At 32.9% G+C, this 13,050-nt stretch overlaps 3 protein-coding genes across 5 annotated transcripts in view; 1 reads left to right on the top strand and 2 right to left on the bottom strand.

Moving 5' to 3' along the window:
* LOC108751606 (probable citrate synthase 2, mitochondrial) overlaps positions 1 to 3,709 on the bottom strand; it is a 4,735-nt gene extending 1,026 nt beyond the window's left edge. Inside the window, exons 1-7 of one of the 3 annotated variants that reach the window (XM_018491869.1) lie at positions 3,399 to 3,709; positions 3,037 to 3,249; positions 1,913 to 2,251; positions 1,285 to 1,490; positions 875 to 1,007; positions 537 to 728; positions 352 to 453 (exon numbers count right to left, since the gene is read on the bottom strand). In XM_018491869.1, the coding sequence (XP_018347371.1) occupies positions 352 to 453; positions 537 to 728; positions 875 to 1,007; positions 1,285 to 1,490; positions 1,913 to 2,251; positions 3,037 to 3,249; positions 3,399 to 3,536 (1,323 nt within the window). In that variant the 5' untranslated portion in view covers positions 3,537 to 3,709. Of the gene's footprint in view, positions 1 to 348; positions 454 to 536; positions 729 to 874; positions 1,008 to 1,284; positions 1,491 to 1,912; positions 2,252 to 3,036; positions 3,250 to 3,398 lie in introns of all 3 variants that reach the window. The other 2 variants (XM_018491867.1, XM_018491868.1) reach the window with 2 other exon arrangements.
* The window catches only part of LOC108751603 (mediator of RNA polymerase II transcription subunit 25), a 36,881-nt gene that overhangs the window by 12,211 nt on the left and 11,620 nt on the right, over positions 1 to 13,050 (top strand). The gene's annotated exons all lie outside the window — the stretch shown is intronic.
* LOC108751607 (ras-like protein family member 10B) lies at positions 5,248 to 12,097 on the bottom strand. Its single transcript, XM_018491870.1, has 5 exons — positions 11,946 to 12,097; positions 10,030 to 10,190; positions 8,073 to 8,309; positions 6,805 to 7,008; positions 5,248 to 6,070 (listed from the first exon to the last, which is right to left on the bottom strand). The coding sequence occupies exons 1-5, from the start codon at positions 12,010 to 12,012 to the stop codon at positions 5,945 to 5,947; spliced, it is 795 nt and encodes a 264-aa protein (XP_018347372.1). The 5' UTR covers positions 12,013 to 12,097; the 3' UTR covers positions 5,248 to 5,944.

The raw sequence follows: 13,050 nt of genomic DNA, 5'->3' as shown, positions 1-13,050 counted from the left end.
ATATATATATATATGTGTGTCTTACATCTTTTACCTTTTCTCTTAAGATAAGTCTATATTATACTATAAATTCAAAATTTCTAAATAATTCTTACTTTGTGTGTGTACAGTTAATTTTTATAAATAGTGTTAAAAATTTATAGATAATTCAGATATGATATAACAGACAATTTATAAATTGTATGAACAAAATTATATTATTCTGAATTATATATAAATGTACATACATAGTTATATATAAATTAAATAAAATTCAATAGTAAATACAATAATAGCCAAACAAAAATGTGCAAGTTGAATGTTTTTGCACACTAAAATTTATTTTCTACTATAAAAACACAGCGGTTCTACCTGAAAAATGACAGGGGCCAAGGCATTCTGTTCTGGATAAATGTCCTTCCTTTTCGAATGTCTTAATGTCGTTCTTAATATTCGTGTAATATCTTCCGAGAGCTGTGAAGTTTTTAGCTTTATGGCTTGTTTCTTCTATAAGAATCAATATTTTTTTCTCGCTCTGGACGATTTTATTTTTGTACCTTTATTTCCGAATTGGGCAAATGTTGCTTGGCGTAATGCAGGAGTGCGGTATATCGTGGATCACAAAAATCGGCCACCTTATATCCTATCAATTTGTCTCTGTTTAATAAATTCAGCACGCAGGTTTTTAAGGCATGTTCCGTCCACGTTCGGCCGAGAATGTTCTTGATTTTTATTTGTAATTCTTTCCACTGTACAATACACACACACACACACACACACACATATATATATATATATATAATATTTATAATATATTATTATAACAATAATTTATGATTATATTAGATGTATTACATATATATGTGTAATTTTTTCATAATTCATGCTGTTTTACCTCCAACATTGTTCCACTTTTAGGCTCTTCTACGTACGCTAAAACGATGCTCGCTAATACCTCATTTATATGGAGATCAGTTGAACCCAAAATTTGCGTAACGTGAGCAATCGGAGCTCCGCCGTCATCGTCACTAGGGTTAAGATAGACATTCAATTCTCTTGTATTTTTCCCTTTACACTTAATTCGATTGAAAGATATAATTTCACAGTTATCGCGCTATTATTTACACGAAATGAATTTTTATATTTTAATTATAACGGTTTTGTATTATTTAGTTTATTAAATAGGTATGACTTAATACTTTTTATAATTATAGCTTCATTGTTTTTTAAATGTATGTTTAACATTTAAATTTATTTTTAACAGAAATGAAAATTTTTGTATCACAGGAGAATTGAAAAATTTACGCATTTAAAGTGATGTATAATCTGAGAAAATCCGCTATCGATGATTTTCGGCCGTCTAAACTCTCGTTCACGTTTCTCAAACAATCCAACAAAAATTGCACCCAATCGCCATCACCGCTCACATTTGTCAACGTTTGGCCTTTGGCAATCAAACCGATGATTGCTGGTAAGGTTGCAAGAAATTCCATACTATCTTCGTAGATATACTTAAAATAAAAGTAAATGTTATTTTTTGCTAACTAATGTATAATATCAGTACATGGTTGATGAAAATTTTTTACAATTAAAAATGCGTTTTTACATACAGAAAACTACATTATTCTTTTTCTGCTATAATTGGCTCAATTATACAAATTCATAAGTGAAACTATATACTTTACTTTTAGAAATAAAAATTTGATATCTTAAATCAATATTTTTTGCTATTTATATAATTTTATTCATATTTTGTTAATGAGACATAATTACGTTTTTATTTTGATGTTTCAAATATTTTATTATGTGTTTTATTAGAAAGAAAACATTTCGATTATTATTATCTGCAATATTAATCTTGTAAGTAATTCTTCGAAGGTTTTTATTTATTCAGTAAATTTTTATAATGTGTTATAATATTATCTTCAATTACCTCCCAGTAAGTGTAAGGCATGGCACCGTGCTTTTTAGCTTCTTTCGCCTGTTTGCTGATGTTGAAAATTGTGAGCGCGACTGACAATCTATGCAAGGGTGTAATTGTTTCGGGCATTGAACGCAGAACGGAAGCTATTGTTTCGCCGTGTGGTCCCGACCACCATTCTGTACATTTTTTACGTCGTAACGTCCAGTCGGCGATCAATGAAGCAGTTTGCTGCTGTGTAGGAATGTCACCAGTTAGGAGGAACCAAAACACAGCCTCTGCGCTTGGCGAGTTTCCTTCGCGAGGCAGTAGAGCGATCATTTCCGGTATAGTTAATCCCCGGTACACAATCTAGAGAAATTTTATTTTTAACGTTAAAATCTCTCTCTTTCTCTCTCTCTCTTTCTCTCTCTTTCTCTTAAAGAAGAAAATTGTGAATATATCCTAGGAGTTGTAAACATTGCTTGAAATTCTTAAAAATTTAATATCTGATACATTTTTACGAAATTTAAAGTTTTATAGAAATAAAAAGTTTAACAAATAAGAAATAAAATCCGACCGTGTAAATGTACAGCATACATATGGTAGAGAGCGCCAAAGATCGGTCAAAGTTGGATGTTATGAATGCAATATATATTTTTAATTTTTAAATTTAATTATCTTAAATATGACTGTGCGCTGAAACATTCGGACATTATATTAATCATAATCGATGCCAGGATATGAGGTAATATTTTTCGCAATAAATTCTTTACCGAAATAATTTAGGGGGGATTATTTTATACAATATGAGTGTCCGAATGTTTCGGCTCCTTATATTTTTAGTATCTCACATCGATTGTGGGTAATATCCGAATGATTTGGCTCACAGTCATATTTGAAATAAATAAATTTAAAAATTAAGAATATATATTCTATTCATAACATCTAACTTTGATTGAAAAGTTTAACAAATTGATAAAATTATATCACCTTTTACACACGTACACATTTAAAAGATAAAATATATATTATCTTTAATATCTATATTTTTTAATATATCAGTGTCATTTATTTTATTAATGCATCTATTGTAATTATTCCTTTAATAATTTAAAAGTATCCTGTCTCTTAATGATTAAACATTTTATGATTACACCATGTTTAGGATCAAGTTCCGAGGTTTCCTTGACGATAGTTTTTACATCGTTTAATCCTGTGTACAGGTTTTCGACCGTGATTTGACTGATGACACTTGGACCGAAGTTAAGTCGAAAGTTTCTTATAAGATCGTGATGCACGGGAATCTTCTCGCAGAGGGCTTCCTTTAGATTTGTGCTCGTACTGGGTTCTCCTCTCGTTTTGCTCACCTTTGAATGACAGATTCCATATTTATTGTATTTTTCGGAAGACTGTTTATATCTCAAGTAAATTAAGCGGCACCGCTTTGATAGGATTCGCGAATTTTGCGAATTAGTCATTCGCGCGATCTCGCGTACTTTGATAAATTAGTTCCAACCGTCAGTACGTGTCGTTCGCCTGTTCCAAAGTTGACCTTTCTGTCGCCGGGAAATTGCGTGATGCAACTTTTCCTCCCGTCCCGCAGAGCGAATAGATAGGCTTTTTCACACTGAAGTCCTCTCGACAGACGTAACATCTTTCGTAATAATTTGTTCAATCAAATCCAAATTAACGGTTAATACGCTACGTGGAAAGTATATAAGATGAAGTAACGATAACCTTTCTTGTAATAACTTGAATTTATGTTTTATATCAAATTAAACGGAGAATTTTTCACATGTATTAAATCATCTTGGAAACATTTTGACACATTCAGTCCAAAGAAAAATCAGAAGCGAGACCTTGAATGCGTTTACTTCAAGCAGTCTTCTTCTGTTTAAGAAGACTTCTATGGGCATCATTGAAAAATAAAACTAAATAACCCAAAACGATATATATCATAATTGATTAAAAAGTGACTTTTTGTAATTATTTTGGAATCTTTTTAACATCATTCTAATGTCATGATGAGTTATATGTTCTGCTCGAGAAAAGTCTAATCTAAGAAACACACACAAAAATTAACAAAAAATCAAAATGACTTAATTTTAATTCTTAACGTTGATAAAAAAGTTGAATAAAAAAGTCACCCGACTTTCATGGCGTCAAAATAAAGTCATCTTGACTTTCTCTTGACTTGATGTGTTCCTTGGAAATGGACTTTCTATAATAATAAACAGTTAGTCAACAATAAGTCAGTAATCAGAATCACTAATCAAATTTCATTTTTTACAATTAAAAATTTTTTATTTAAATTACTTTACTTTGATTGACTTTATAATTGACTAATCATACAGTGCAGGTATTATTTTTCCCCGAGAACTATCATTCTTCTGATTGGCTGACATATTATGACGTAACAATAGTCTAAAATGATTTATTCTGCATGTAAGTTCCCTAAGATTTATGACTTATAATTCTAACTTGTCACTAGTATGGTATAAGTAAGTGACTAACGAGGCTTACTGTAAGGAAGCGAGATAAAGTTCCGCGAGTAGAACGTGCCAGCTTTCGACGAATTAAAAATTAAAATCAAGTAAACGTTTAGGCGACGTGTAGAAAAAAGTGATATGCCACGTGGTACTGTCTCACTGGCGTTTTTATTGCGAACGTCGTGCATGTGCATACAAAATAAGGGATCGCGTATCACTCTGCCGGTCGTTCCCATCGTTTGCTGTCGTTTGCGCGTAACTCGCGCCGGTTACAAAACGGTTAACTTGCGTTTGTGCAAATTGAAATTGAGCGATCTTACGTATCTTTTATGCCCCTGTCGTATATATATGTGATGTATACTCTTTAACATGCGCATTCGAACGTTCGAATGTAACAGATAATAATGTCGATGAGACGCTCTCTTCTCTATTGCTGGTGTCACTGATGTGTGGCGCGCGACGGTATTAACGCGTCGCGATGAGTCACGGGGATGCGTCTTATCTCGAGAAGGACCTAATGTAGAAATTACGTGCACATAGCATCCTTCGTAGAGTACATACAAACGGTAACAACGCTAACACACGATATATGCCAGTATAATCTATGTATACATGTAACATGTCGACAATGTATTATAACGATTACACGATTTTCTCGCGATCGACACTGACCGTTAGATTGATAACCAATTAACTCTCTTAACAGCATAGTAAAATATATGTATATGTATATGTATATGTACTATTGCTTCGTTCTCTTACCGAGTACCTACCTACTGCGTGAATATAATTAGGCCGAACGCGGGAAAGGGTTGAGCTGAGAGGAGTTCCGCGCTGCATTTCGCTACCTTCTTGTCTCGTTTTTTTTTTTCCTTCTAATTTTTATGCTATTTAATAGTCTTCTGAGCATTCTAACCCGTGTTAAATCCTATGGACGATCTCATTTCCGTCTAGAGATCTGCATAACTCATTGAAAATCGGTATACACACGTAAAAGTAATTTTACTGCGTAAAATTGATTCGTCTAGGAAATGATAATTATCGTTATAATATTGTAATATTACTACATTAGTATCGTAATCGACGATCTACGTATAAAGGAAGATTGTTTAAATATGCAAATGCGATTAACATGAATACAAAATTTGAATACTGCGGGAAGAGACAGGTCCTTTCCGTTGAATCGGCGGGATTTCACCGAATGAGCCCCGTTAAATTATGCGCGAAATCTCCGATATATATAATTCGGCGATTAAATCGCAATGTCGCAGCGAATTCGCCGTTGGCATAAATCTCGATTATTATTGTCGCTTATTTCGAAACTTGTTATTTCACTCGTCCACTCGCTCGCGTGATTGTGCACGTTAGCACTCTTGTGCAGTCTTAGAAGAGTCATCCCCCCGATGTACGATGTATTCTACCACTCTTGACTCTCTCGTGCCTCGAGTGACATGCTCTTCGAGTTGTCATTACTCCGGTTTCATTGCTCGCGGGCAAGTATACGATACGCGATATATGACGTTGCATTGTACGATCGACTGCCTCGTAACAGGGAAGCGATTTGGTCTTAATGTCAAAGAAGAATGCACCTCTCGCTGGTATCGTGCTGATGGGATCGCATTGGTTGTATGGCCGCTGGTGACGGCGAGTTCGGCCTACCTTCTATTGCCTGTATGCTCTTCATCAGTTCCCGAAATACCTGTCAATCAAAAGATATCGGAAAGTTGCTGTAGTCTTCCTAACTCACAATCTCTTTTAAGAGGCAATGCAAATAATTGTTTTACAAATTGAAGTTGTGCAGATTGATTGTGAATTTTGAAGAAACGGACAGAGTAAGGAAAGACCGGTTTTCAAGGTAAACATGCTTTTGAAATGCGGTTTGTTGCGAAAGTTCTTCGCGTTACGTGTTAAGAAAAATCCTAACTTTAACATCCTTTAGTTTTTTTTTTTTTTTTAATTATAATAATAAGTATACAAATTTTGAGATCATTGAATTGATTAATTACTTGAGAAGACGATAGATCTCATTTATTGTCGATTTTTTAAAAAACTAAGTTGCATCTCAAGTTAGAATTTGGAATTCGTATAAACACAAAAAGCTACCTTTTGCAATAAATTGCGTTTTAAAAGCGCGTTTCTGGTGCCCTTAAAATTTAAAAAAAATTCTAAAAATGTTACGAAAAATTTTACGAAATTCTAAAAAACGGGAAATCCCGAGTTTATTTTCAAGCTCTTCCCGATGAATTTTTCAACGTCGATATTTCCTCGGCGAGAATTTCAGTAATCTCGTTTTAATACTCATAATTTTGGTATTAAATGTTAAATATGAACGGTAATTGATGTGCACATTAAAATTTTAAAGGAGTTAAGTTAATCTTAATACGAATGAGATTGGCAGAGCGGGCAGATTGATAAATAATGTATACCGCGCACCTGCACTACGCGACAGTTAAATCTGGCACTGCACTCGACGTAACCACATCTCCAGTGTTTCCGGACGAGGTTCACGATGTCCCTGTACCTGGTCCCGGAAGCGACGGTCTGTGACAGTTCGTCCTGCTTGTTCCCGACCACCAGCAATGGTACGCCTCTCATGTCGCGCGCCTCGTAGATTTGCTCGCGTAACGTTCTAATATACTGAACACAATTTCGGTCGGAAATTAAAGAAAAATATACCGGCGCTTTCACATTTAGCCTTTTCACGCGCTGGGCCACTTGTAGAAGCATATTCGACAAATTTTATCTAAACATTAAATCATTTAAGACACCGACACTGTCAAAATCAGACCCTAATACACAATAAGACACATTTTTCACAAATAAATCGTGGTTTAAACTTTAATAAAAAAAAATATTGTAATAAACTGATAGATACTCTCTATTATATAATATAAAACAAATTAAAATATTAAGGCTCTAATGAACTAAATCGATGGACATATAAAACTATTGTCTAAAAATAAAGAAGATGGTATTGGCATTTTTATTATTATATATTCGAAAATATAAAAAATTATTTATAAAATAAAAAAATAATTAAAGTTATCTTGCGTCGGTTTGCATTGGCTTAAATTTTTATTAATTTTACAATTAAAGTAGCTTTTATAATTAATTTTTTTTTGTTAAAAAAAAGTTAGATATAAAAGGGTTAACTAAAAATTTCATAAATTATTTTAAATCCTTCAATATTATACTTTGTTATATTGAGAAGCTGTATGTATAGGCTATCTTAGTAATTTTAATGTTAGAAGTTAGAATACTTTTAAACAAAGTAAAGTACGAAGGAAGATTCTTTTCTTGCAGTTGCTAATTACTTATTGTATTATTTCATTTCTTGTTTAATAATGTTATCAACGTCACGGTTTTTCATTTATACTTTTGACTTATTATTAGCAAAATCGATTTAACGTCATTTAACTTGCGCTACGTTTTGTCCTCGAGAGACCACCTTTCGTCATCCAGACAAACATCCACATAATCAAACTTTTATGCCAGCAACTTTGATGCGACTTCAAGTCGAAAGTCGTGACGGCTTTCGCGAGAAGGGAAAAGGCTTGCAAGAAAAACTTAACAAAAAAGATATAAGCGCGAGCTACGTTTTGCCGTGTTCCTGACGTTCTTTCCGAAGTTAAAGTTCTGTCCTGCAAGTGGCCTATCCACAATTTATCGCGATTTTAACATCAAATTTCAATTGTACGTACCTGAAACGTGTCCTGATTACTGAGATCAAATACAAGCACGTACGCTGTTGCACTTCGCAGTCCATAATAACGAAAGTCCGTCCATTCCAAGTGCGAACTGACCGGGAAATACGGGATGGTGGGCAAATCGGTGATCTTCAATTCGTATAATCGATCGGCCAGCACCACGCTCGGATAAAATGTCTCCCGCCTCTCGGTCGGTCTGTACTCCTCGGAAAACTCGCTCCAGACGAATTGCTGGAAGCGTAAACAAATATCGCGTAATTCGTAAAAATAATTACGGATTCGGAGCCTACTCTCTAAATTCTTTGGAATGAAATCTCATTCTATCATTCTAAAGAGTAAAAATTGAATGTCTTGAAAAAGAGTGGCTCAATTTTCAATCTTTAAAAGTAAAACTTTCTTTTCTTTTCAGAGAGATAGATATTATTATTACACGGAAAGAACGTTTTATTGAAGTATTTAACTTTGCTGAAGTATTTAAAATTTTAGCTACTCTCTAAATCTTTTGAAGTGAAATCTCCAAAAGATTGAAAATTAAACCAGTCTTGAAAAAAGAATGAAAATATTTTCACTTTTAAACAAGAGTAGCAGATTTTCATTCCCTAGGAATGAGATTTCATTCTTTTGGAGCAAGATTTCACTTTTTTGGAGTTAAAATCATTCTAAATTAAAGAATAAAATCTCTTTCCAAAAAAGGAATGAAATTTCATTTCTTTGGAGTGGATTTTAATCCAAAAGGATGAAATTTTAAAAAAGTGAAAATTTGTTGTTGAAATTTTTGTTGAAGAGTAAAAATAAAAAATTTTCACTCTTTTTTTCAAGACTGGCTTAATTTTTATTCCAAGAGATTTAGATAGTAAATATATAGATCTAAAAACAAAAAATTTTGTTGGACCATCAAAATAATAATAATTATGTAGGATTTTCAAACATGACGTGCAATGCTGCAAAAAGTTTTGACATTCTAGCAACCAACTCTTAAACGTCCTACGTAATTATTTTAATAATTCAATAAAATTATTCTGTGTCTGTATTTAATTAATTTATCTAGTTAACAAATCTGTATTTAGATACTTTAGTTTTTAGATACTTTAGTGAAACCTTCCGTTTCGTGTACGATCGATTGAAAGTTCTCCCGCGCAAGCAGGTATTTGAACTTAAATTTCGTCTATTAAAAGAAATGTCAAAAAGTGACTCGGCTTTCTTAGGATATTCGTTCTGCCTTTTAATTTCCTCGGAGAGCCGATAATCGTCGTCATCGATAAGCGGAAACTATTATCGGAAATGAACGGAGCGTCCGAGTGACTCGTTTCCACGATTTGTTTCCTTCTCTGCTTTGAAACAAAGATTCTGACAAAGATTCCCGTCGATCGAATGCACGTCGTACGAATCACTTTTTTATGCATATAAGATATTTACATAGTTATCGGGGAGGTTCTTCGCTTTTTGTCGGATTAATAAAAATTACATCGTTTAAATGTAAGACTGATGTAACATATTTATAATGTCCAAATTTTAAATTATGTTAATTTAAATGTCTCTATATTGAGATAATTAGATTCTCTAGATTCTCTAGAATTTCGAAGCTGCGCGTTTCATATTCAAAAGATTAATTGAGAGATTCGCAGGGCAAAGAGTAGTTCCACGTAAAGTACATAAAAGTAACATCTAATTGAGAGATGCAATCATGTCTATTAACCTTTAAACGCCTCACTACAGGAACAACTGATATATGTACATGACGTACCTAATTCAACTTGATTATTTATAATTTCCATAAAAATGAACAAATATAAGAAATTTTTTTTAATCGCAACGCCAGACATTAAATAACATAACGGCATTAAACAAATGTATATACTTTTATTAATAAAACAATAATTACAGGCGGTGGAAAAATCTTTAAAAAGATAAGTCGGGTATATACCGAAAAGGCGTAAGGATTAAATCTTACTCGGATTATACTCGTCTTTCCTACGCCGGGTGCACCTAGGAAGATAACCTTAACACGATCTAATGTGTCCGCAGGGCTATCTTCCTCTTTTGAGCTTCCTTCAGCGCCCTCGTAAGTTATTGTATTTCCGCCTCTTCTTTCTAAATAATCGAGGTCCAGCTCTGCGATAGAGATGACAAAATTATACAACATGCAAATAACGTATAATTGTACGATGAGAACTTGTTGCTCATATACGAGGAGCAATTTTATTTTATAATTATACTCAGTTCCTGGAACTAGGAATGTTGCGATGAGAGTCTCGTTCTGAACACTCTCGTGATATATACGCTAAAGTTTTGCAAATTAGATACAATTTTGATGAAACATCGGAGGCATGCAATACCGTATGATTAACCAAAGTTATTCGAACTATTCAAAGTACAAGAACTATATATTTTATACAAAGAGCTTCGTTATATCGAATACGGAAAGAAAGAATTTGCTGAAGTATTTAAAAATTTAACTAGATATAGATCTAAATAATTTGATTGGACCATCTAAATAATTACGTAGGAAACTCAATGTGATGAGTAAAAAGTTTTGACATTTAGTAACTAATTCGAGCGTTCTGCATAATTATCTTAATGATTCAACAATATTATTTTAGATCCGTATCTAATTAAATTTTTAGATATTTTAGTAAAATTATTCTTTCTGTGAATCTTTTATCGATGTGGATTAAATCCAGAAGCTATAAAACTACATTATAAATGCTAAACGAAACGAGTTATCGTTACTCGCGAAGAATTGGAGAAGGGAGAAGGACTACGCAATTAACATTTATAAATATTCCAATCCAATTAATATTCAGGAAAAGTATCAGAAAATTATTATGCTTTCCGTTTTTTCGCGGATGTAATTTTTAAATGTGACAATGTACGCGAAGAGAAGCGCCGCGGACCGATGGAATAAATGAATGAATTAATGACATTTAAATGTGGATCCATTTCGGAACGAACTTTACGCGTCAGTCGAGTTGGACGATCGCTTCGTGAAATGCGAAAGCTCATTTAAGTAAAGAAATTCGAGATATTCTTGACATTTGTTTCACCGACTTTGCAGCAAGTTGCTCTAGTCTTTCGTCGTGAAGATATATTATTCATGAAGCTTAGAGAATATTTTTAGGTGGCACCCATGCCATCCATAAGTCATAACACACCTTCCCCACGCGAATTTATTTGTCTTTGTACGTAAATGTTTTGAATCATAAATTTGCTTTATGATCACGTATGCAAGAACGGAACAACGTTTGCGGTATCCGCGCGGATTGAAAAAATTTAATTTAAATGTATTTTAATTTAAAAAAATGAGTGAAATGTTAATTGGCGAGGATGCATTACACGCGAAAGTGCATGTACAGAGCAATCTCTTTGTGATTTATGAAATTTCAAATAAAACATCTATATATATGTGTGATTATATTTGTGTACAAATTGGTTGAAAGCTGCATATCGCGTAACAAATCGACATGTAATTATGGATGCTTATATGAGATTTTATCCCGCTCTCTCGAACACCGATGCGCCAATTCACACTGGCGTATAAATAAAAGCGTTGACGAATGCGCTTTCTAACGGAAATCAATTCCCAATTTATGATTAAATAATCGAATCAATTAAGAAAATTAAACATCCTTATAATAAGACATGCGTTACACTGCAAAGTGCTTAATAAAAGGTAATTATATTTAAAACGGAAGGAAAAAAATATATTTTTATAAATAGAACAAAAAAATTGAGAAAATTTTTAAATAAAATGGATATGGAGCTTGGATGATGTTTTTTTTTAAATAAAAATAAAAATGTCTCACATGCATTCTGTACGATGAACTTATCAGAACACATCACGTGTATTGACAAGCGAATCTCGTTTACCCAAAAGCCGTTTATTCGCGTGTAAGATCGAGCTTGATGGGAACTCATTGTCCTTCGCGCGTTCCATCAGATTTAATTGTAATTAGAACATTGCACTCGCGACGAACATTCGAAGTACACTTATCGCCGCGCTCCGACGACCTTCGTGGTCGAAGTTCGCCGATCGACTGACGCGAAACTCCGGAGTACTGTCTCTTCTAACCAGGGATCAACGACCATATAGATATATGTTTTGCGCATACATACCCATATATATATATATATATGTATGTGCAGAGAATTATAATCCCGGTTTAGATGGCATTTAAAATATATACGTTTCAAATTTCATATATACTCGTATATAGTTATGTTAACTAGATAATATATAAAATATAAGTAAGTTACTTATAAGCTTTTACAGTTGCATAAATAATATATTCATAAGACGATAAAATATAATCCGCAAACAATTGCAGGGTTGCCACAGACCTGGAAAACCGGGAAAACCGGGAAAAGTCAGGGAAATTGAAATTGATCATAGAAATCGGGAAACATCAAGGGAAAATGTAAAAAAAGTCTGGAATTTCCAAATTTGCTTACAATTTTCTTAAACTGCTGCTATTTCAAATAATTGTTATAATTTTTTAAATATTATATCTGACGTTCAAAACTTGCGCACTTTAAACAATTTTAACAAAATAATTCAAATTTATATTTTATTCAGTATTTTTATTTGATCCCTCTTTTTCTTCGTAACTGCATTCTTTTTTCAAAACTAATTTTTTTTTGCTGGCTTGAATTTCCAAAATTTTACTATGCTACTAAGCTTTTTTTGCGTTTTTAATAATATAGCTTTCCTTCCTACAATCTTTGACTCTAAATGTTAAAATTTACATATTTTATATTAGTCATGGAAAATTTTCCATTTTCATCTGGAAAACCTGAAAAAGTCAGGGAATTTTAAAATTCATTTTCTGTGGCAACTCTGAATTAGAATGTATTACAATTTACAGTTAATTTCATTGGTAAGTACACTTCAATTGTTTGCGTATTACATTTTATTGTCTTATAAATATATTATTTACGCACTAATAATCGTGAAAATTCATATAGACGATTTACT

The sequence above is a fragment of the Trachymyrmex septentrionalis genome, unplaced genomic scaffold, assembly GCF_001594115.1.
Source record: "Trachymyrmex septentrionalis isolate Tsep2-gDNA-1 unplaced genomic scaffold, Tsep1.0 scaffold50, whole genome shotgun sequence".
Classification (NCBI taxonomy): domain Eukaryota; kingdom Metazoa; phylum Arthropoda; class Insecta; order Hymenoptera; family Formicidae; genus Trachymyrmex; species Trachymyrmex septentrionalis.
This window is presented reverse-complemented; position numbering and strand designations above follow the sequence as displayed.